At 38.7% G+C, this 22376-nt stretch overlaps 1 protein-coding gene across 3 annotated transcripts in view; it reads right to left on the minus strand.

Moving 5' to 3' along the window:
* Positions 1-7074: 7074 nt before the first annotated feature.
* The window catches only part of ARHGAP28 (Rho GTPase activating protein 28), a 155625-nt gene continuing 140323 nt past the window's right edge, over positions 7075-22376 (minus strand). The window contains exons 13-18 of one of the 3 annotated variants that reach the window (XM_047793752.1): positions 21173-21370; positions 20773-20886; positions 14686-14742; positions 12836-12960; positions 9277-9341; positions 7075-7251 (exon numbers count right to left, since the gene is read on the minus strand). In XM_047793752.1, the coding sequence (XP_047649708.1) occupies positions 7181-7251; positions 9277-9341; positions 12836-12960; positions 14686-14742; positions 20773-20886; positions 21173-21370 (630 nt within the window). In that variant the 3' untranslated portion in view covers positions 7075-7180. Of the gene's footprint in view, positions 7257-9276; positions 9342-12835; positions 12961-14685; positions 14743-20772; positions 20887-21172; positions 21371-22376 lie in introns of all 3 variants that reach the window. The other 2 variants (XM_047793751.1, XM_047793753.1) reach the window with 2 other exon arrangements.

Below are 22376 nucleotides of genomic sequence, written 5' to 3' on the forward strand. Positions count from 1 at the left end.
GGTCTATCTGGAGAGAAGTCACATCTTAACAATGTTGACTCCTCTGACACCTGAGCATGGGCTGTCTTCCTTAGTTCTTATTTGCTTTCTCCCAACAATGTTTGTGGTATACGGCAATCAGGCCCCGCGCATCTTTCATTAAAATTACTTTTGGATATTTTATATTTGTTGACGCTCTTACAAATGGTATGGCTTTGATCATTTTATTGCCCTGGTGTCTTTGGCTGATATGTGGAACACAACTGATTTTGTGATTAACCTTAATCCTGTGACCTTGCTAAATATGCTTATTAATTCTAGTACTTTCAACAATAGACTTTTGAGCATTTGCTGACATAATCATCCAGTCGTGATATCTTCAAATTAAACAGTGTGACTTCTTCCTTTCCAAATATTTTCCTTTTTTTTTCTTGAGTTACTACAATAGTTAGGATCTCCTGTCTAGTGTCGAACAGAAATGGCAGAAGCAGACACCCCTGCCTTGTCTGTCACGGGAGGGCAGGGCTTCTCAATCTTGGCTCTAGAAATTTGGAGCAAGACAGTTCTTTGTTGCGTGGGGTGTCCTATAAGTTAAATCACGTTCATCAGTATCCCTGGCTTCTTGGCTACTAGAGTGTAGTGGCATCTGCATCACTCAGGGTGACACCAAAAATGTCACCAGACATGGCTAAATATCCCTGAGGGACCAAAGCACCCCCAGCTGAGAACCTCTATGTTGGGAAGAAAGGTATGCAATCTTTTGTGCCTGGCTTCTTTCACTCAGCAAAATGTTTGAGATTTATTCATATCATTGTTGTCTAGATTTATTCCTTCTGATTGCTGAGTGATGGGACCTCGTATGAATATACCACCGTTTACCTACATTCCTATTGAAAAGTGCCTGGGACGGTCTCAGGTTTTGGATATTATAAAAAAGCTGCTATGAGCATCCTTATGTAAGTGTTTTGGGGGACAATGTTTCCTTTGGGATGAAGATCTGGAACTGCTGGTATAGGGTAGTTTGTGATTCGTTTGAGAGGGCGCTGCTCAACCTTTTCCCACAATGGCTGGACCATTTTACATTCTCATCAAAAATAAATGAGAGTTCCGATTCTTCCATACTTCAAATGACCAGTCTTTTGAATTTGAGCCACCCTGGTGGTGTGAAGCAGTATCTCAGTGTAGTTTTAGTTTGCACTTCTCTGATGGTGTATGATGTTGAACATTTTAACACATGCTCACTGGCTCCTTGCATGTCTTCTTTCATGAAGCGTCTGTTCACGTCTTCTGCCTGTTTAAAAAACTGGGTAGTCTTTTTATTGATGAGTTCTTTAACTATCCTGAATAGAATATCAGTCCTTTGTCAAAAATATACTTTACGAATGTATTTTTCCCAACGTGTGGTCTGCTTATTTGATTCGTTAATGGCCTCTTGGGATAAGCAGCAGTTTTAAAATTTGCCAAAGTCCAATTAATCATTTGTTTCTGTTGCTTTCTGTTCTGAAGAAACTTTTCTCTACTCCCAAGTCACAAAGCTATTTGCCTTTGTTGTGTTTGAAAAGTCTCATTTTTTATAATCAAGTCCGGGATCGATTTTGGGTGAATTTCAGTGTATTATGCGAAGGGGTCAACTTCCTTTTTTTTCCATAAAGATATCTGTGGAAACTGTTCTTTCCCCATTGGGTTGCTTTGGTATCTGTGTTGAAAATCAAGGGACCATATAAATGGGCAACTTTTACTGTGCCCTCTATTTTGTTTTCATTGATGTATGTGTTGATCTTTACTCTGCATGAGACAGTCTCATTATAAGTCCTTCAATTTTATTTATTTTTTTTGGCAAGATCACTTTAGATGTCCCAGATCCTGTGCATTTCCATATAAATCTGCAGTTTCTGCCTAAAACGCTGACTGGTGCTATAACTGGGGTTGCATTGAATCTACAGATCTATTTGTGAAGAACTGGCATCTTGCCAATTCACTCCCATCCATCTCTTCCCATTTAGAAACATGATGTATCTATATATTTAGGCAGCTACTCTTTCATTTCTATCAGAAATATTTTGTTTTCAGTATGGTAGTATTTAGTACGTATTTTACATATTTTTTGTTCAATGCATTCATAAGTATTTTTGTTTTTTGATGCTATTGTCAATGGAAGTTTTAAAAATTTATTTTCCAATTGCTTGCTGCTAGTATAAAAAAGAGTTGATTTTTATAGAATAATCTTGTATGCCATGACCTTGCTAAATCATATTATGTGCTAATAGCTAAAGATACTACTTAAGCTTTTGCATATTAAATAAACATGTCATTTGCAAATGGAAATTTTTATTTCTTCTTTTCCTTTTTTTCTTATCTTTTCTAGGGCCGCTCCTGCGGCATCTGGAGGTTCCCAGGCTAGGGGTCTAATCAGAGCTGTAGCCGCCGGCCTATGCCACAGCCACAACACCACCAGATTCGAGCCACGTCTGTGACCTACACCACAGGTCATGGCAATGCCAGATCCTTACCCACTGAGTGAGGCCAGAGATTGAACCCACAACCTCATGGTTCCTAGTCAGATTCGTTAACCACTGAGCCACGATGGGAACTCCCTATTTCTTCTTTTCTAATCATTATGCCCTTTACACAATATATACAGTAAAATACTGAGTGTGAAAAAATCATGAACGAGCATTTAATTCATCCAATTCCTTTCTTTTCTGTATCTATTGAAGAGTTTTTGTTTTTTGTCTTTTATCTTCCTAGGGTTACACCCACGGCATATGGAGGTTCCCAGGCTAGGGGTGGAATCAGAGCTGTAGCCTCTGGCCTATGCCACAGCCACAGCAACACCAGATCTGAGCCATGTCTGCGACCTACACCACAGCTCATGGCAACACCGGATCCTTAACCCACTGAGCAAGGCCAGGGATCAAACCTGAATCTTCATGGTTCCTAGTCAGAGTCAGATTCATTTCTGCTACACCACAATGGGTGTAGCCAAACAAACAAACAAAAAAAGACAAAAAAAAGAAGGACCTATTCAAACCAAGTTGTACATAGTTTTTGCTTATGCAATCTGAACCTTACCCACAAACAGCCACAGCCACCATTAATTACTCCAGTGTCTTGTGACTTTTACACAAGACAACCATCTGGCTAGCAGGTGACAGAGACCATGCTGACACAAACCTGACTTTAAAGCTCCTCTTCCTTCACCAGCACACGGTGCCCTCAAACTCGTTGAATAGAATAACTTTCATGATAACCCTTGCATTTCTTTACCTTTATTTTTATGGATAAAATGCAACATACACATTATATTTAACAATGAAACTGATGGGACAAAAGAATCAATCTGTTCGAGATTGGAGACAACATAAAAAGTTGGCGACCTAGTGACAATATATGGTTTTTTCAATCTAATCACATAGTTTTAGCAAACAGTTGGAGAATGCCTGAAAGAAAAGACGATATTTTTAGATTAAGATATGTGTGTGTAAAACTGTTAAGAATGTTTGAAAGAAACATTTTAACTCATGTCACATTATTTTTTATTACATGACATATTTATAAAAAAACAGTTGCGAGTGCCTGTCGGAAAATAGGAACTATTCAAGCCCATACTCTATATTCCTTTCAGACATGTAATACATTTATGGAAAACAGGTAAACAGGCCTGATAGAAAGAAGGGGCACTTTAATCTCACGGTACTTTTAGTCAATTGCAATGTGGGGAAAGCACGTGAAAAGGGATGAAAGGAGAAGGAGTTAATTCCCACGTTTGCAAACTTGGTCTCCACATGGCTGGACACACAAGACATTGAGAGAGGGACACAGATTCCCTCAGCGTCTACAGCACACATCACAGTTACAGGGTATTTTTGGTTTTAAAGCTTTTCCTAAAAATATTTTACATCATTAAATGTATATTATTAAATGTACATTGAAAGCTAGCTGAAGTGACTTAAATAATATGATTCAGGGACAGTTTATAACAAATATTGTTAACGTCCGTTAATTTCTTCCCCAAGACATACAAGTGAGGTAGTTTATATTGTATATACATTGTAAAAAGATTAATATTCCAGTTTGTTCAAAGATCACTGACTCCAAGAATTGTTTCCCCAAGTGAGCTGTTCAGCAAAAGGATCTTCTTTTGCAGAACGGAGGAAAGAATGAGCTGTTCTGTTTTTTTTTTTTTTTTCTGAAGAAGTGTTCCTAAAACGTTAACTTTCTCTAATGCTTTTACCATTTCCCTAACTGTACACCAAGAGCGCCTGGGACAAGGTGAGGGGGAAGCTATCAAGAAGAGAATTTAGAAGCCCAGTATCTGACTCTTCTTTTGTTTGCAGATATAGCACTCATGTTTGCCTTTATACCATTCATTTTTACAGATTACTATAACTATTTAAAAACAATTCCTCCTAAGGGAAAGATAGTTTTTTCAACACTTAAGTGATGAGCGTTTTTAACTTTAATCATAGGGGTGGTTTGTTTATTCATTAAGAATAAAAGTAATTAAAAAAAAAGGATTAAGATTAGTAAAAAGAACTTCTTTAACCACACAAAGATAAGTTTGTGTGTCTACTGGAAATTCTTCTGTAATCCCTTAGGTAACTTTTATGAGTAAATACAACTTAAGAGAGTTCCCTTTGTGGCTCAGTGGTTAAGAAACCTGACTAGGATCCATGAGGATGCAGGTTCGATCCCCGATCAATGGGTTAAGGATCCAGCATTGCTCTGAGCTGCGGTGTAGGTTGCGGATGGAAGCCTGGATCCTGCGTTACTGTGGCTGTGGCATAGGCTGGCAGCTGTAGCTCGATTTGACCCCTAGCCTGGGAACCTCCATATGCTGCAAATGCGTCCCCCCACCCCAAAAAGAATACAACTTAGGTCCAATGATACGGGCATTGACATGGCCTCCCATTTTTACACAGTCGTCACACATCCTTGAATGCACTAAAGTGAATAATTTAAAGTTACTGACTGGGCTAAGCCTTTGACATCTAAAACCACACAACACTGAAAATTCAGAATTAATTTTTGAATTAATTGTTTTTAACCTGTCATCAATTAGCCATTTATTTAAAACCAATGACTACTGGAGTAAATCTTAAAACATTCAGAACTTACGCAATCAGTCCTAATGTGTTCTCAGTGAAAATAAATAAAAATTCACAAATAAAAAATTAAATTGATAGATCCGTGAATTTTTCTAAACAAAACAGGGTTTTTTTCTAAATGATAGGAAATTCAAAGAGAAAAATCAGTTGCTGTTTTAATTTACACACAGACGTGTAAGGCAGCTAATTTGAAGAATTTCCTCCATGTATAGGGGCATAAATTACTGCCATCTTATATTTTGGACTTTAGCAACTACAGAAGTATAATGTTTACTTTTGTTGTTTGAATTGCAAAAATGACAACACTATTTTTTCAGACCCTCAAAGTTTGTTATGCAGACTCATATGCCGTCTACTGAAAACGGACGAAATGCAAGAATAAATATAAACCAACAGAACACATGTTTATCTTCTAATGGATTTTCAGGCAAAGGAGATAAAAATTCTCAAATAAATGAAATGAATGGATATTTGAGTTTTCTATAAAAATACAACAAAATTCTAGCGGCCAGAAATGCAATTATCTACATGTTGAATATAAGTAATGTTTTTTTTTTTAATAGATACCAAGGCATAATGAGCATATAAAAGATTTCTTCTATAATATGGCCTTAAATTATTATCACATTATGTTTTGAGACTTGGTAAGCAGATGAAATGTTTTCTGCATTTGTGAGCAACTTTGTCTACTTGAATTGCAAGAGAGTCATTAGGGCATTACGTTTCATTAAACCTGATATAAATTGATCAAAATCTCAACCTTTAGATTCTAATCCACAGGTGGGATAAATGAGACCTCTGTCCCCACTTCCGGCCACCCCTAGATGGACTGTATCACAGTCTCCAGGAGAAAGGCAAGGCTGTCCAACCCCTTGGCACATCTGAGATTCGCTCTCAATTAGAATCCTGGAGAAATGTGTTTTCTCTCTCACCAATTGCAGCTCTGGAAAATGGCTCCATGGATCTTGATAGCGAGGCAGTTTTCAGCTCACCAACCATGCATCTGATTTGAAAGCCGGATGCTAATCCACAGGGCCTGGCCAAGTCTATGATTGATGAACAGAAACAAAATCTGCTTTTACCACATGTAAAATCTGGATATAACAGGATTTTTCAGCACTCTTGGATAAAGAACAGTTGGACACAGGCAGTTCTGCTCTTTAAAACTGGGGCTGCAGAAGTGATTATCCATGCTTGTGAAATATAAAAAAAAAATGATATGTTTGATTAAGAAAGGAAATCTGTGCCTGGCACACGAAAAGCTATTCACGGAGCACCATGACGATGATGAGAAAAGAGAGGCTCTGTGACTGTTGACTACACCGGAGGTTATAAAAGCACAAGAACACCCTTTGTCAACCTACCTTAACTATGAGGACTTGTGCTCATAAGAGAATACACTTTGAAAATATCAACTTTCAAGAGTCCATGACAGGAAAATGTTCGTTCGCACCAGAATGCCAACAGCCGTTATACAGTACAACACACAACAATACAGGGGTCTTGAAACAGAAGTTTCTCCTCCTCCAATTCAGAGCATAAATATTGTATGAGTGACTTTGGAAATTGATTCTCTTTGGAAAGTAGATCTGAATTATTTTTCAGAGCAGAGAGTTTTGGTTTTCTGACATTCTTGTTCAAAAAGGTCAATATGCATATATAAAAAACATAAGCATAAAAAAAGTCTTTTCCATCTCTTGTGTTTGGTAGCATCTGCTACCCCGAGAAGTGTCTCTTATTCCCAGGAATAGGACCAAGTTCATCTCTGCTGTGAAGTCAGAGTGTTAGAAATCATTGGAGCTCCATATTCTCTATTGGCCTTTCATCTGGAAAGGTCATATCCTCTTTCCTTCACTGCTATCAAGGAACCATCAAGAGAGCTTCAGCTTGAGTGGTCAACCAGCTCCTCTTGCACAGTTTGTGTTGACATGGGCCGGAGACACCAGTTGGGCTGAGAAACACCAAGAGGGTTCTAGGAACTAACATGTCAAAAGCAGTCTTGTTTTTTTCCCTACTCAATGTAGGAAGGACTTCTGGGCATGTAGACACGATGGCTGCCATCTTGGAAGGTATTTCAAACAATCGCTTGGGGTTTAATCACCCATTCTGCTTGAGGATTTACATGATACACATCCAATATATAAGCATCTGGATCCAAGCAGTGCTGTCCTAAAAGAAAGAAAAGTCAGAGAATGTTTCCGAGGGCGCACCCTGCTGTGTGTGCATGTGTGTACACGTGTGTTTATGGCTCAAATAAGGCCAATATAGAACTCTCAGAGAAAAGCAGACATGGTTTAAAATTTCTTAGTGGAGCAGGCCTTTCCTCCTTCTCTGTTTCTTTCTGACAGTAAAGTACTTCAAATAAATCCCAGATGACACTGTGCAAAACACAGACATATCAACCACTGGCAAACTGTTCCCCAGACTCAGAAAAATATGGCAAGATTTTGTTCCAGTTATCAACTCATTTATATGATACTCTTTAATGATGATTTATATAATACATGTCCTTTAAAGGCTTTATAGAATGACCAGGCCTAGACAGTAACATCAAGTTCATTTTAGGAATGGTTATTTAGGTTTTCCTATAAGCAGGAGATCTGGTAATAATAACCACAAAAAAAAAAAAAAAAGAGAAAGATCATTCCATGGGGCAAGTATATTTGAATATATATTTGAAAAAAATATAGAATATATATTGCACATATATTTAAAAATCTGTATGTAGAGTGTGTTTGAAATGGTACTGAAGTCTCAAACAAAACTGTCAAGATTTAACTGCTTGACTGATGCATTCATTCATTTCTCAGATATTCCTTGAGTTGCATGCTAGCTGAGGCTACAGCCATGCATCAGACAGTCAAAAATACTTGTCCTTGGGTGCTTATGTCCTAAAAGTGGTAAAAGGCAAGTAGCAAATAAGCAAGGAGAACTTAAGTCTGACAGTGATAAAAACACATGAGAATGGGAGAGCCAGGAGGCACAGAGAGAGGGTGCCCTGCCGGAAGATCTTGCTGAGAAGCTAATACAGCAGCAAACACCTGGCAGAGGCGAGGGAGTGAGGAGTGAACCACTTGACGGAAAGCATCTGGGCAAAGTCAGTGCAGGTGTGGGGGCCCCAGGGCCAAATGTGTGGGTGACTGGGCATGAGAGTCGGTGTCTGCAGGGAGTGAACTCGAGAAGTGGCAGCATCGAGCTGCATGCAGAGCAGTGCAGAGGTGTCCCAGTGTTCAGAGGTCCTGAGGACGAGGAGTAACAGGCACCTGAGGCTCAGAAGGAGCAGCTGGTGAAGCAGGGGGGCGGGGAGCCAGCTGCTTAGGGGGGCTCGAAACCAGGAAAGAGAATGTTTTTCAAAGAAGGGAAAGAACAACTCAGGCAGTGCCCAAAGACAGAAAGAAGCACTGGATTCCACAGCCTAAGAGTTCTCCAGTGACCTTGACAAAAGAGCAATTCCGGAGAAGTGTGGAGGGGTGAAGCTTGACTGGAGTGGCCTCAAGAGAGAAGGAGAGGAGGCCACTGGAGTAGAGATGACCGGCTCAAGGAGCTTTTGCCAGAAGTGCAAGAAACGCAGGGGCGTAGACATGAGTCAAGAGGGAGTTTTGTGCCAATGAGCGAAGTTACAAATATGTGTTCGCAGAGGGAAATGATGACAGCGGACAGAAGGGGAGAATGACCGGAGCTCGCATCCGGCAGGAGGGAGGCTCTGGCCTAAACAGGAGCACGTGCATTTCATGCTGACCATGAGGGGGGCCAGGAGAAGACAAGGACACAGATGCTCGGAGAGGGAAGGTTCTTTGGTTCCTTTTTGTTTTCCCTGCAAGAAGTCGCAAGAATGAACTTGGACTGCGCGTGAAACAGGGCAGTTAAACAAAAAGGGATTCGTGGGCCTGAACCTTCCACGATGTTCTCCTTTCGTTGGGCATGAATCTCCAGAAAGGGAATCTCCAACTTTCAGAGTCACGTTTAAAAGACTCAAAAGTCTGCTCCATATCAACCCAAATATTTATGTGTAAATTCTGCAAATATTTTAGGAGAGTCATACTGTTCTTATATGAGATTTTAAAAATCAGACACAGTGATTTTGATTTTATACCTAAGAAACTTGTAAGATATACTTTTGTAGTAATAGCATTTTATTTCTTTTAGAGTTATCAGAGACTTGAGTAAAACTTTATTCAAGAATGCTTACCTATATTACCTCCAATTTCATATAATCTTTGGTTCTGAATTTTAATGCATCCCGAAGAACCATGACTGAAAAAAGAAAGCAATAGAATTTTAATCCTCTTCCAAGATCTGAGGTAAATCTGTGGATTAAATAACCATGGCAACAAACAATTCATTCTGCCTAGAGTGAAATATAGCACATAAACCATCATTATGACTGAAGTGATGATAAAAACTTTTTTTTGACCCAGACAAGCATCTGAGGCAGAGAAGATGGATGACTTCAAACCAAGATTGAAGCTGCCAGCCCGAGAGCCACTTCTGCCAGCTCCATTCAAGAGAGGAAAACTTCACTGACACATCGAGGCTGGCCAGGAGCTGCTGGATGTTTAATACTGCTGTGTCACTGGCCCCATCACTCTCCGTTCGAAAGAAGCCAGGTTTCACTTCTGGACTTGCCAAACACTGAACCGAAGCCTCTCCTTGGCCCATGTCACATTCCTAAGCTTGCTCGGTGCTTTGCACACTGTCTACAGCTGACTTCATGACATGTTCCTATAACGAAAGCACGTCAGGGAAGATAGTGCCCCATTTAAATTTTCCACTGCCAACGAGGATGCCGGGCAGAAGGGTCTGGAAAGACTGGCGCTGAACTCTAGTCCCCTTGCACGATCAGACTGGTTACTTCAGAAAGACTGTCCTCAGCTCTCCACTGTGGGGAGAAGGATGTGTGCCCTCTTTGCTTGTTTAAACATCGTATGTGAGACAACTGTAGATGTGCATGTGGTTAAAGGGAAGTATAGAGACACATTCTGTGTAGTCTTTACCTAGTTTCCCCCATAACCACTGCAATAAATAAATACTGCGATAGCACAACCAGAAGGTCCACATGGATTCAATCTTCCCCACAAGGGCTGTTTCCCTTTTACAGCCACACCCACGCCCTCTCCTTGTCTTCATCCTCCATTCCTCATCCCTGGAGTCTACAATCCTATAAACTTGTCATTTATAGAAATGTTCTATAAATGGACACACAAAGTATGGAACTTTTCTGTATTGACTTTTTTTCTTTTTTCTTTTTTTTTCCCCCATCACAGGAGAGAGGCAGAGAAGATGAATGATTTCAAACCATGCCTCTGGAGAGTCACGCTGGTGGTTTGATCTGTACTGCTGAGCAGCATACCATGGTGCGGGTGGACCATGGTCTGTACAGCCATTCACCTGCTGAAGAACATATGGTTTTTTTTTTTTTCCCCAGTTTTCAACTATTATAAATAAAACTGCTATAAGCATTTGTGTGCAGGTGATTGTGTAAACATAATCATCATTTCTTTGGGATAAATGGCCAGGAACAGGAATGCTGGATCACAAGGTAGTTGCATATTCAGTTTTACGAGAAACGATCAAACTGTTTTCCAGAGTGACTGTATTCGTTTGCATGCCTACCGCCAACGCATGAGGGATCCCGTTTCTCTGTATCTTCACTAGTAAGTGGTGTTGCCATTATTTTTTAGCCATTCTCATGTTTAACCATGATCACTGTTTTTCTCTGATGATCTTTCATCATTAGGTATGATGTCAGCTGCAGGTTTCCATAGATGATCTCATCTTTTACCTCATGTTTGTCATCTGCATATCTTCTTCCATATCTTCTTCATGAAATATCTGTTCATGTCTCCTGCCCATTTTCAAACCAGATTGTTTGGGGGTTTTTTTGGTATTGAGTTTTGAGTGTTCTTTGTACATTCTAGATACCAGTCCTCTGTTGGATATGAGTTAATGAATATTTTCTTCAAGTCTTTAGCTTGTCCTTTCACCCCTTTTTTTTTTTTTTTTTTTGCTGCAGCTGTAGCATAATTTTGATTTTAAATTTGATTTCTACATATTACTGATTTTGGGGTGTTTATCTTATATCCTGAAACCTTGCTGAACTCACTTGTTGGTTCTGGGAGGTGTTTTCTTTTTAAAGATTAAACAATTTGATGTAGCTAATCATGTCATATGCAGATACAAATAGTTTTATTTCTTCCTTTACAATCTCTGTGCCTTCTCTTTTTTCCTCTTCACTGCAGTGCCTTAATCTTCCACTAGTATGTTGAATCAGACTGGAGTTCCTGATCTTGGAGAGAAAGCATTCAGTCTTTCATTATTAAGTATGATGTTAGCTGTAGGTTTTCATAGATGATCTCATCAAGTTGCGGAAGTTCTTTTTCTGAATTTGCTCAGACATTTTATCAAGAATGAGTGTTGGATTTTGTCAAATGCTTTTTCTGCAGCAACTAACATGATAATATGCTTTTTTTTCCCAATTGATACAGTGGACTACAGTGACTAACTTTTGAAGGTTGAACTAATCTCGCAAGGCATACCTGAACAAAATCCCACTTGGTCTTGCTGTATAATTTCTTTAATATACATTGTATTACATTTGCTAACATTTTGCTGAGGACTTTTGTATCTAGACTCATGAGATATTGTTCCACAGTGTTTGTTTGTTTGACTGTTTTGTACTGTCTTTGTCTAGTTTTGGTATCAAGGCAACTCGAATTTCCAGGATCACCCTTCTCAACCTCTGGCAAACACTCATATATCCTCCATTTCCAAACTGTTATATAAATGGAGGCTTGCAGTAGATAACATTTTGCAATTGTCTTTTTTTGCCATCATGACGACTTCTTTTTAATAGGATTGGAAAGAATCTTTTTAATTTTTTTATTTTTTTGTCTTTTTTCCATTTCTTGGGCCGCTCCCATGGCATATGGAGTTTCCCAGGCTAGGGGTCGAATTGGAGCTGTATTCGCGGCCTACGCCAGAGCCAGAGCAACGCGGGATCCGAGCCACGTCTGTGACCTACACCACAGCTCATGGCAACGCTGGATCCTTAACCCACTGAGCAAGGCGAGGGATCAAACTCGCAACCTCATGGTTCTTAGTCGGATTCGTTAACCACTGTGCCATGATGGGAACTCCAGGAAAGGTTCTTTTAAGGGATAACCATAAGTTTTACTAGAGACCACCAATTTATACCTGTTTTACAATGGCTAGATTTTTAAAAAAATCTCAGGGCATATGTTTATCCTTAAGTGCTGCATGCCTGAACAAAAACTTTCATGATGTATGTATGCTCTTTAAGGTGACTTAAGGCAGATATGCAAAAAAACCCAACAGTTATGATGTTCATTCAACTACATAAACTCTCCCTGATATAACCATGTTAAAGCCCAGTGGAGCCTGAAATTAATGAAGTAACTGGAAATATATCAAGACATCTACAAAAGTAAATTGCTATATTTTATATGCAAATAAAAAGTAAAATGCATTGAGTAAATGAAGCCACCAATATAGAAGATAACCATTAAGAATCCCAATTGTAGAAATTCCTTGAAAAAAAAAATTTGTTACTGATAATTCTATGGTCTACCTAACTTCTTTCTCTACTTTTGATTCTTCATTTACTAGTGAAGTCCTATAAAGTAACAGGTTCTGATTTTTCAGAAAGGTCAAGTTTTCACATGCCTGGAGCTGCCCAGCAGATGCAAGTTCATCCTTCTGTTCAGAGACCCATATTCACTTCTACTCACCTGTTCTCGTATTGAAACTTTGCCAGTATGTCTTTGGCTTTGGTTTGACTGTTGAGCTGAATGGCCATGGACACCTTGGAGAGAAGGGGTGCGTGGACCCTTATGACTCCCTCTGGCACGTCAGACTGCCAATGAGAAAAAATGCAGCACATTCTATCAAACTCAGGTGAATATCACACAATGACTGCACTTAAGAAATATGAAAATCAGTGGCATTCTGAACTAGAGAACCATGGAACCATGACTCAGATTTAATCAGAATGAAACAGGAAATTCACTAATGACTAAACTTAACCTGGGATATACTTTTGGTATATGCTTAGGTCCCATCATAATGCCTTAAAGTTATAAGGGAAGTAAAACTGGGTTATGACAAAAGTCTAATATTTCTCTTGGTGAATTTTCTTGAACAATGCCCTAAATAAACCTACTTGAAGCAGAATTCTATATTTCAATTTATTTTAAGACGATCACCCTTCTGAAACATTTCAGGTTTTGAAAATGTGGATTTGCAAATATCCTTTTTCTTTAGTCAGTAGCAATGAATGGCCATCCCCAACTGGAATTCCAGATGAACACCAAACTTGACCCCTTCAAGTGTGATAAGAAGACTGTGAAGAGCAGAGTGTGGACAGCTGTTGAGAAAGGGTGTCTCTGCTTTCATGTGCTCTGATTAGCCTGGGCACCTTGGAGCGCTCATCCAAATGGAACATCCAAAGTACAGTGCTGTCTCATTAACAAAAGAATTCTGTTGTGTTAGAATTCAATGGAAAATTTCTTTTGTTTTGAAATTGTGAGTGTTTTAAAAATTAGTTCTCTATTTAGAGAGGAGCAGAAATAAATTTCCATTTGAGGATCTGGCTACTACTGCTCATGCAATGATTTTAAATTTGTACATTCTCAAAGGCTGGTTTGGTTGATGTCAAGGGTTTATGTGAAGTGACTCAATACATCCCCTAGAAGAAATCTGTGTCCCCTTCACCACATATGTTGACCTCTTAAGCCAGGACCTCAGAATATGAATTTCTTAGGAAAGAGAATCATTGCAAATGTAATTAGCTAAGACGAGGCCAAACTGGAGGACAGTGGGCCCTGAATTCCAGGTGAGGGCAAATGCCATATAGAGATGGAGGCAGAGACTGGAGTGATGCATCTGTAAGCTAAGGAAGGCTCAGGCTTCCTGGCATCAGCAAAAGCTAAGGAAGATGTTCGAAACAGATCCTTCTTTCACAACCTTCAGAAAGAACCAAGCAAAATCACACTTGGATTGCAGAGTTTTAGTCTCCAGAACTGTGAAAGAGTAAATTCCTATTGCTTGAATCCACCCTGTTTGTGGCGTTGTTACTGCAGCTCTAGGAGACTAATTTTTTTGAAAGGTTCCATTCTTATAGTCCTTTTCTACTGTTACTGGCAAGAACCAGGAAAGTGAGTCAGGGAGTGGGCACAAGGAGTTTGGGGCTGGCAGGCGGCACGGCAGGCAGCCAGTGGGTCACTGCAGCCAAGAGTATACTTAAAACACTCTTTTGTTCTCTCTCATCCCTTCTTCCAGCTCCATGGGAGCCTCTTAAGGTAAATTCCACACTCCTGATGTTATTAAGCCTGTTACCATAACGATCACATTTCCCTCTAACTTTCTTTGCTATTCACACTTGTGAACAGATGCCTAAGCACGAATTTTGAGTCAACAGTTAGTTGCGTCCCTAGACCATCCCTTCAGGGGCTACATTGAAAACATCAAGTTTGAAGGTATATCATGACTCAAATTATACACAGAGAAGGTGGATGTAGGCAAAGAACACTATGTAGGGAGTTAATAATTATGGGGAAGAGAAAATGATTTGTTTTCTTACCATTCTTCTTGTAGAGGGTGATTTCTGTAGTACCTTTGAAGTCTTGGGGCTTGTAACCTAAATAAAACACATTTAGTCTTTAGGATTAATGTTGAGAAGAACAAGTATGTCCTGCTCTTGGGACTTTACACTGGTACAATCTTCATGGAAAACATTTTGGCAATATTTATCAAATTACAAAATGTATGTGCCCTCTGACTCAACAATTCCACATCTATAACTTTATCCAACAGATAGACTTTGAGAGACATGACATACGTACAAGTTTATTCACTGATGCATACATTTCAATAACAAAATATTGGATATAATCTAACTGTTCAACCATATGGGGACACTTCAATAACTTATGGTGTGTCTATGGAATATCATGCAAAAGAAGCAAAGAAGAAGGCTTTGTGGACTTTATAGAATAATCACTGTGATTTCCGAAGTCATTAGAGAAGATGCAGGATGGTGTATCACATATGTTACCATTCATGTTAAAAGGGGGAAGACCGTATGCTCGCATTTGCTTGTGTGTCATAGCACCTCTTTGGAACACTAGTACCTGTGTGTTCCAGTGCACACAGAGGCTATCACTGGGGACATTACTTGTGCTCAGGAGCAGTCAGAGGTGGCCAATTTTTACTCTATGGTTTCTCCTTTTCCAACCTTTTGAATTTTGTAAACTGTCAGGGAACTATCTGTTCTAATCAAAGTGAAGAAGTAACAACATGGTACAGTACAACAGAACTAAAGAAAGGCCCTATTTCCTCATCTTGAAGTACTTGCTTCCACGTTACTCATAGTCTTAAAATCTACTTGACTCTACTTACAATTAAAACATTAAAGTAACTGACATTCATATAGCATTATACAGTGTACACAGTGCTTAACACCCACATTATGTGAGCTGATGCTCATGACAACTCAGTGAATATATATTACTTTTCCTCCCAAATTGAAAATATGAGAACACTGAGGTTCAGAGAAAGACTATAATTTTCCCAAGCTTGCAAAGCCTGCCCTGACCTCAGCTTCAGCTCCACACATATACTTACGCCATTAAAATTTTCCAGAATGAAATTGCAGAGTACTGACTTCTAAAGTCTGGCCCTTTATAAAAGCAATGACTAAACTGGCAAAAACTGTCAGTGTCAACTTCTTCAGAACCCTGGACACTAACCCTAAAGTGGCAACCAGGGGAATGCTTGAGAAAAACAGCTGAATTTTGATAAGAACAGTGAACTCTGTGGCATTTTAACTTACGCTTTCTCAGCTCGGCTCCACAGCTCCATGACAACCTTGAAAAGAACAGCCTGCAGTCTTGTTAAAGGTACCAGAAGGAGCTCATGAACCTCATTCACAAAGAATTCTAATTATTTGTTCCCTGGAAGACTGGCTCAAGGGCTTGCTTTTAGCTTGCCTGACTTGGAACCTGACCAGTGCCAGAGTGGTGTAACTCTGGAAACATTTATAGGCAAATGTTTTAGTCACTGCTGCCTGATGCAGTGGATAAGAGCTGGGAAAAACAATAAACTAACTAAAAAGCTGAGAAAGCAAGCCTAGAGAATGAGCTGCTTTGGGGAATGAGGTCTCTGAAAAGCTCCAACATATTCCTGAGACTCTAGAAGGTCACGTACAGGCTCAGGGCTGTGCACATATTCAGGAAAGACCTGAAAAGAATTTAAGCTTTCACCTCTGGCTGACCTTTAAGCTCTGTCCAGGCAAGAACCAAAGGTTCAGGCAGAGTTGTAAACTGCCTGGCTGAATGCTGAAGGTGTGTCAAGCACATGAGCACACAGAGCTCATCTGCAAAGACGGGGAGATTTTTTTTGGTTCCAGGTATTTAAGAAAATCTCTGAACAAACATCAGCTGACCACCAGGCTGATGGAACAGAGACTTCAGTAGCCACACAAAACAAAGACTACACTTAACATAATTAGTTCAGCAGAAAAGTCATTAATAAATGAACAACAGTTACAACAAGCAGCAACAAATCCTGGCAGGGGGAAAATCCAAAGTTGCCATATTACAATATTCAAAATGTCTATTCTCTAACAAAAATTATGGGACAGGCAAAAAGTACCAGGAAAAATATGGCCTATACACAGCAAAAACAAAACAAAACAAACAAACAAACAAAACCAAAAAAAAAAAAAAAGTAGTGTCAATAGTTTCAAAAGAAATTCCTTACGGAAGCCTATATGTTGGACTTACTAAGAAAAAGCTACTTTAAATTCTCCCAAAGAACCAATAGAAATCATGTCTAAAGAACTTGAAACCATGAGAATAATAACTCACCAAGTAAAGAATATTGAATAAAGATATAAATTACAAAAAGATGCCAAAAAGAAATTATGGAGCTGAAATGTCCAATTGAAGCTAAAAGTCCACTAGAGGGGTTCAACAGCAGATTTAAGGAGCCAGAAGAAAAAAAAATCAGCAAATCTGAAGAGCAGTCAATTGAGATTATCCAGGCTGTGTAAGAGGAGGAAAAAAGAATGAAGAAAAACACACAGAACATAAGAGAAACTGTGAGACAATTATCAAGGTACCAACGTATACACAAGCATTCGAGGAGTGAAAAGGACAGAAAGGATATGTGAAGTAACAATGTCTGAAAGACATTGACCTATGTATCTAAAAATGAACTCCAAACAGGATAAAATTGAGGAGATACACACCGAGAAACATCATAATTACACTATCAAAAGACAGACATGAAGAGAGAAACTTAAAAGCAGCAAGAGAAAAATCAACTCATGCATAAGAGATTCTCCATAACAACAGCTGATCTCCGGGCAGAAACCATGGAAGCCAGAAGACAGTGGGGTGATAATATTAAAATTGTAAGAGAAAACAAAACAAAACAAAACTGATAACCAAGATTTTATCTGGCAAAACAGTCCTTAAAAAATGAAGGTGAAATTAAGACATTCCCAGATAATCTCAGATAAGTAAAAGCTGAGAGTTCAATGCTAGCAGACTGACCCTACAGAAAGTGCTAAAGAGAGTCCTTCAAACTGAAGTGAAAGGGCACTAGACAGTAACTGGAATCCACATGAAAAAATAAAGCATACCAGTTAAGGGAACTACTTAGGAAAACATAAAAGGCAATATTAATATACTTTTTGTTTATGTCTTCCACTTTTTCCCTAACTTAAAAGACAAGTGCCTAATAATTATAAATCTATGTTGATGGGCACACAATTTACAAAGCTGTGATTTGTACCAATAACAGCATAAAGTGGGGGGGAGTCAGAGGTAAATAAGTAGAAAGTTTTTATATACTAAATTTAGGGTTGTATTACTATGAACTAGTTTATTATAAATTAAGATGTCACCTATAATCCCCAGGGTAACTACTAAAAAGATAATTCTAAGATATATAGTAAAAAACAAAAACAAAATAATTAAAGTGGTACACAAGAAAATACCTATCTTATACAAATGAAGGCCATAATGGAGGAACTGAGGAACAAAAACATATTAAGACATATAGCAAAAAAAAAAAAAAAGAAAAGAAAAAAGAAAGAATTGAAGGGAGAAATAGAGTTCTATAATAACTGGAACCTTCAATAGCTCACTTTCAATAACGGACAGAATAGATAGAAGGTCACAAAGAAAAGAGAAGACTCGAACAACACTAGAACCAAGTAGACCTGAACAGACATCTATCAGACACTCCACCCAACATTAGCAAAATCCCTTCTTAAGGACACATGAAACATTGTTCAGAGCAGATAGTAGGTTAGGCCACAGAACAAGTCTAAATGAAGCTTAAAATATAAAAATAATACAAGGTATGTTCTGTAATCAAGGGAATAAAATTGAGATTGGTAATAAAAGGAAATTTAGAAAATTTACAAATATGGAAATTAAGCAACATATGCTTACATGACCAATGGATCAAAAGGAAGTAGAAAATATTTTGAAATGAACCAAAGTGAACGACAACACACCAAAACTTGTTGGGTGGAGCAACGGTAGTGCCCAAAGGAAAATTTATAGATGTAAATGCTTACATTAAAAAGGAAGATCTCAAATTAAGAGCCTAACCTTCCACTTTAGGAAACTGAAAAAGGGCAGCTAAGCTCAAAACGAGCATAAGGAAAGAAACAATAAAGACTCAAGTTTTAATGAGGACTAGAGAATAACGACGACGACAACAACAAAAAATACAGAAAATCAGTGAAACAAAGGTGGGCTTTTCAAAAACACCAATGAAATGGTCAAACCTTCGGTTAGACTCACCAAGAAAAGATTCAAATTATTAATCAGGAATATAAATGGGGACATTACTACAAAACTTAACAAATAAAAAGGATTTTAAGATAATAATATGAACAATTTTTTCAAGAAATCAGATAACCAAGTTGAAACAGACAAAAGTCCTAGAAATATACAAACTATCAATCCTGACTCAAGAAAAATGGAAAACCTGAAGAGAGCTACAAGTAAAGAACTTAAGTCAGTAATAAAAGAAAGAAAGGAAGGAAGGAAAGAAGAAAGAAAAAAAAATCCTACAGAGATGTCCAGGACCATATGGTTTCACTGGTGAATTCTACTCCATTTGTGTTACAGAAATAATGCTAATCTTTCTCAAACTCTCCCAAAAAAAGAAGAGGAGAGAATACTTCCTAACTCATTCTATAAGGCAAGTATTATCCTGATACCAAACCCAAACAAAGACATGACAAGAAATGAAAAACTACAGACCATGTTGATGCAAAAATCCTCAACAAAATACTAGCAACCTATCCAGCTGCATATTAAAAAGACTGCACACCTTGGCCAATTTATCTCAAGAAAAAGATTGCACATCCTAGCCAGTATTTATCTCAAGAAAAAAGGATTAGTTCAACGTATGAACACCAATCAATATATACTGCATTAAGAGGATGAGGAAAAAAGAAACCTGGTGGTCAATTAACTTTTGACACCAGTGCTAAGACCATTCACTGGGGAAAGAGTAGTCTTTTCAACAAATGGTGCTGAGACAACTGGATATTACAAGATGTTAGCTGTGGGTTTTTCAGAGTCCCTTCTTCAGTTTGAGAAAACGCTCTTCTAAGTGTGTTAAGGCCTTTTTATTCTGCAAGGGTGTGGAATTTCATTAAATACTTTCTCTTCATCTATTGAGATGAAGAATTTCTTTCTCCTCTGCATGGTCCCTGGCACATTGTTTGCTGTTACAATACGTCTGGCACATCCATGGCTCTTGTGTACACTTCTCTGTCACACTAGATGCATGTTCCTTTAAGGGCAAAGTGAGTTTCATGTACCTTTGTGTCCTCCTATGCCTGACCCTCATGATCAGCCTCAAATTAAAGTGATAAAAATCATTCTTCTAATGCCTGTTTCCTATGCTAAGGCAAAAATTCTTTGAAATGCAATGAATTACACAAAATGACTTGAGGATTAGCTATCTATCTATCTATCTATCTATTTATTTATTTATTTATTTATCTATTCTTTTTAGGGCTGCACCCACGGCATGTGGAGGTTCCCAGGCTAAGGGTCAAATTGGAGCTGTAGCTGCCAGCCTACGTCACAGCCAAAGAAATGCCAGATCCAAGCCACATCTGTGACCTACACCACAGCTCATGGCAACACCAGATCCTTAAGCCACTGAGCAAGGCCAGGGATCAAACCCACAACCTCATGGTTACTAGTTGGATTTGTTTCCGCTGTGCCTAGCAGGAACTCCCAGGATTAGCTATCCTTTTAACATTCAATCACAGAAGAAATCTCCTCTACTGGTCAGATATACTGACTACTGGATTGCCCGTAAATCCAGTTCACAGGGGCTAAAATGTTGACTTTCAGGATCTGTAAGAAATATTTTACCCTTAAGTACTTAACAGAATATTAAATAACTTTGTTAGAATTAATACAAAAACTTCAACCAAAAAGCACGTTAATTCAATACGGTGGAACAACCACAGTACTCTCATGAACAGATTTTCCATAATGTTCACAGTGTGTGAAAATATAACAATTTGGGGTCTACATTACAAGGTATTTTGTGCATCCCTGAGAAACAGGAGCCTGCCTGAGTGGTCATGATATCTGAGCATTTGTTTAGTTTTAGTTATTACCCCTCGTTCTATGGTCTTCCTCCTCAGCAGCTTTTTGACACTTGGGAGCTGTTTCTTCAACAGCATGCTCGCTTCATTCATCCTTCTGACTTGAGTGATTAAGAAAGATGGAACCTGGAGGAGAAAGAGAGCTTGACTAGAAGGCAAACACTTGCGTTACACGTCCGGGGTGGAGTCTGTCTTCAGTCGTGGTAACTCCTGGCCACTCAGTACCCTGGAACCATGGACCAGGAACTGTGGTTCTGACCTTGTAAAGATTAGAAAACTCTATCAGGACTCCAATGGAAAGCCCTGAAGAACACATAAAGATGCCACAGACAGGGCGCGGTCTGCTCACGAGCTTTCACGCTCCCTGGGTGCTAGTGGACACAGGAGAAGCAGGTACCACACTGTTACTCACCTTCCACAAGATTTCCTGGTACTTAAGCATCAGGCGGATGATGTGGGCTGCAGTGTTTGCTAAGAGTAACTCCTCACAGTCGGAGTGTTTGCTTCTACTGAAGAAAAGATTTGGTGCCATTATAGTAGATATGTTCCATATACTCATCCGGTTTTTGGATTCGTTGGCAATGACTTTATTGAAGAATGTCATGAGGGCCTAATAAGAAACAGCATTGTGTGGCACCAGTGATTGTATATCATGAAAAAGTATCACTGATCACTATCATTTGTTTCTATCATTCTACGGTACCTCTGGAAAGTTGTCAGAGCTACAGAATGGTTAAATCTGTCATGTTTCCCCTTTAATTGCTTAAAAGTGCTAGTGAGGAATGTGAAGGGTTTATTTAATTTTCTGCTTCATAAATACAGCTCCATTTTATGTAATTTATTATATTATGATATCCATAAATAATAGTTTGTATTTTGTGTGTGTGTGTGTCTTTTTGCCTTTTTTTCTTGAGCTGCTCCCGCAGCATATGGAGGTTCCCAGGCTAGGGGTGGAATTGGAGCTGTAGCCACCGACCTGCGCCAGAGCCACAGCAACGCAGGATCCAAGCCGCATCTGCGACCTACACCACAGCTCACAGATCCTTAACCCACTGAGCAAGGCCAGGGATGGAACCCGCAACCTCATGGTTCCTAGTTGGATTCGTTAACCACTGTGCCACAATGGGAACTCCAATAATAGTTTACATTTTAAAATTTTCTTTTACCTTAAGCAAATTTGACACATATTAAAATTAAATAGTAAGGAAGAGAAGACACTATTGCTCAAATAAACTTCAAATGCAGTTTTGTTGTGAAGGAAAAAAAGTAATTCTAAAAATCACTCTTAATTTCAGATATTACTGTTAAAATCTACTTTTTGTTTCCTTGGGAAAGGAAAACCCATTTTAAAAAACATGAGTTTTAAAATAAGTAATTTATAAGACAAATAAGTCATGGGGATATAATACACAGCATGAGGACTACAGGCAATGTTATTCTACTGCATATTTGAAGTAAATCTTAAAAATTCTCATCAAAGAAAAACTTTTGTAATGGTGATGAAAGGAAATCAGACTTATTATGGAGATCATTTTGCAATGTATACAACTATCAAAACACTATGTTGTATACTTGAAACTAATTTGTTATGTGTCAATGATATCTCAAGAAAAAGT

This window comes from Phacochoerus africanus, chromosome 8, assembly GCF_016906955.1.
Source record: "Phacochoerus africanus isolate WHEZ1 chromosome 8, ROS_Pafr_v1, whole genome shotgun sequence".
NCBI lineage: Eukaryota > Metazoa > Chordata > Mammalia > Artiodactyla > Suidae > Phacochoerus > Phacochoerus africanus.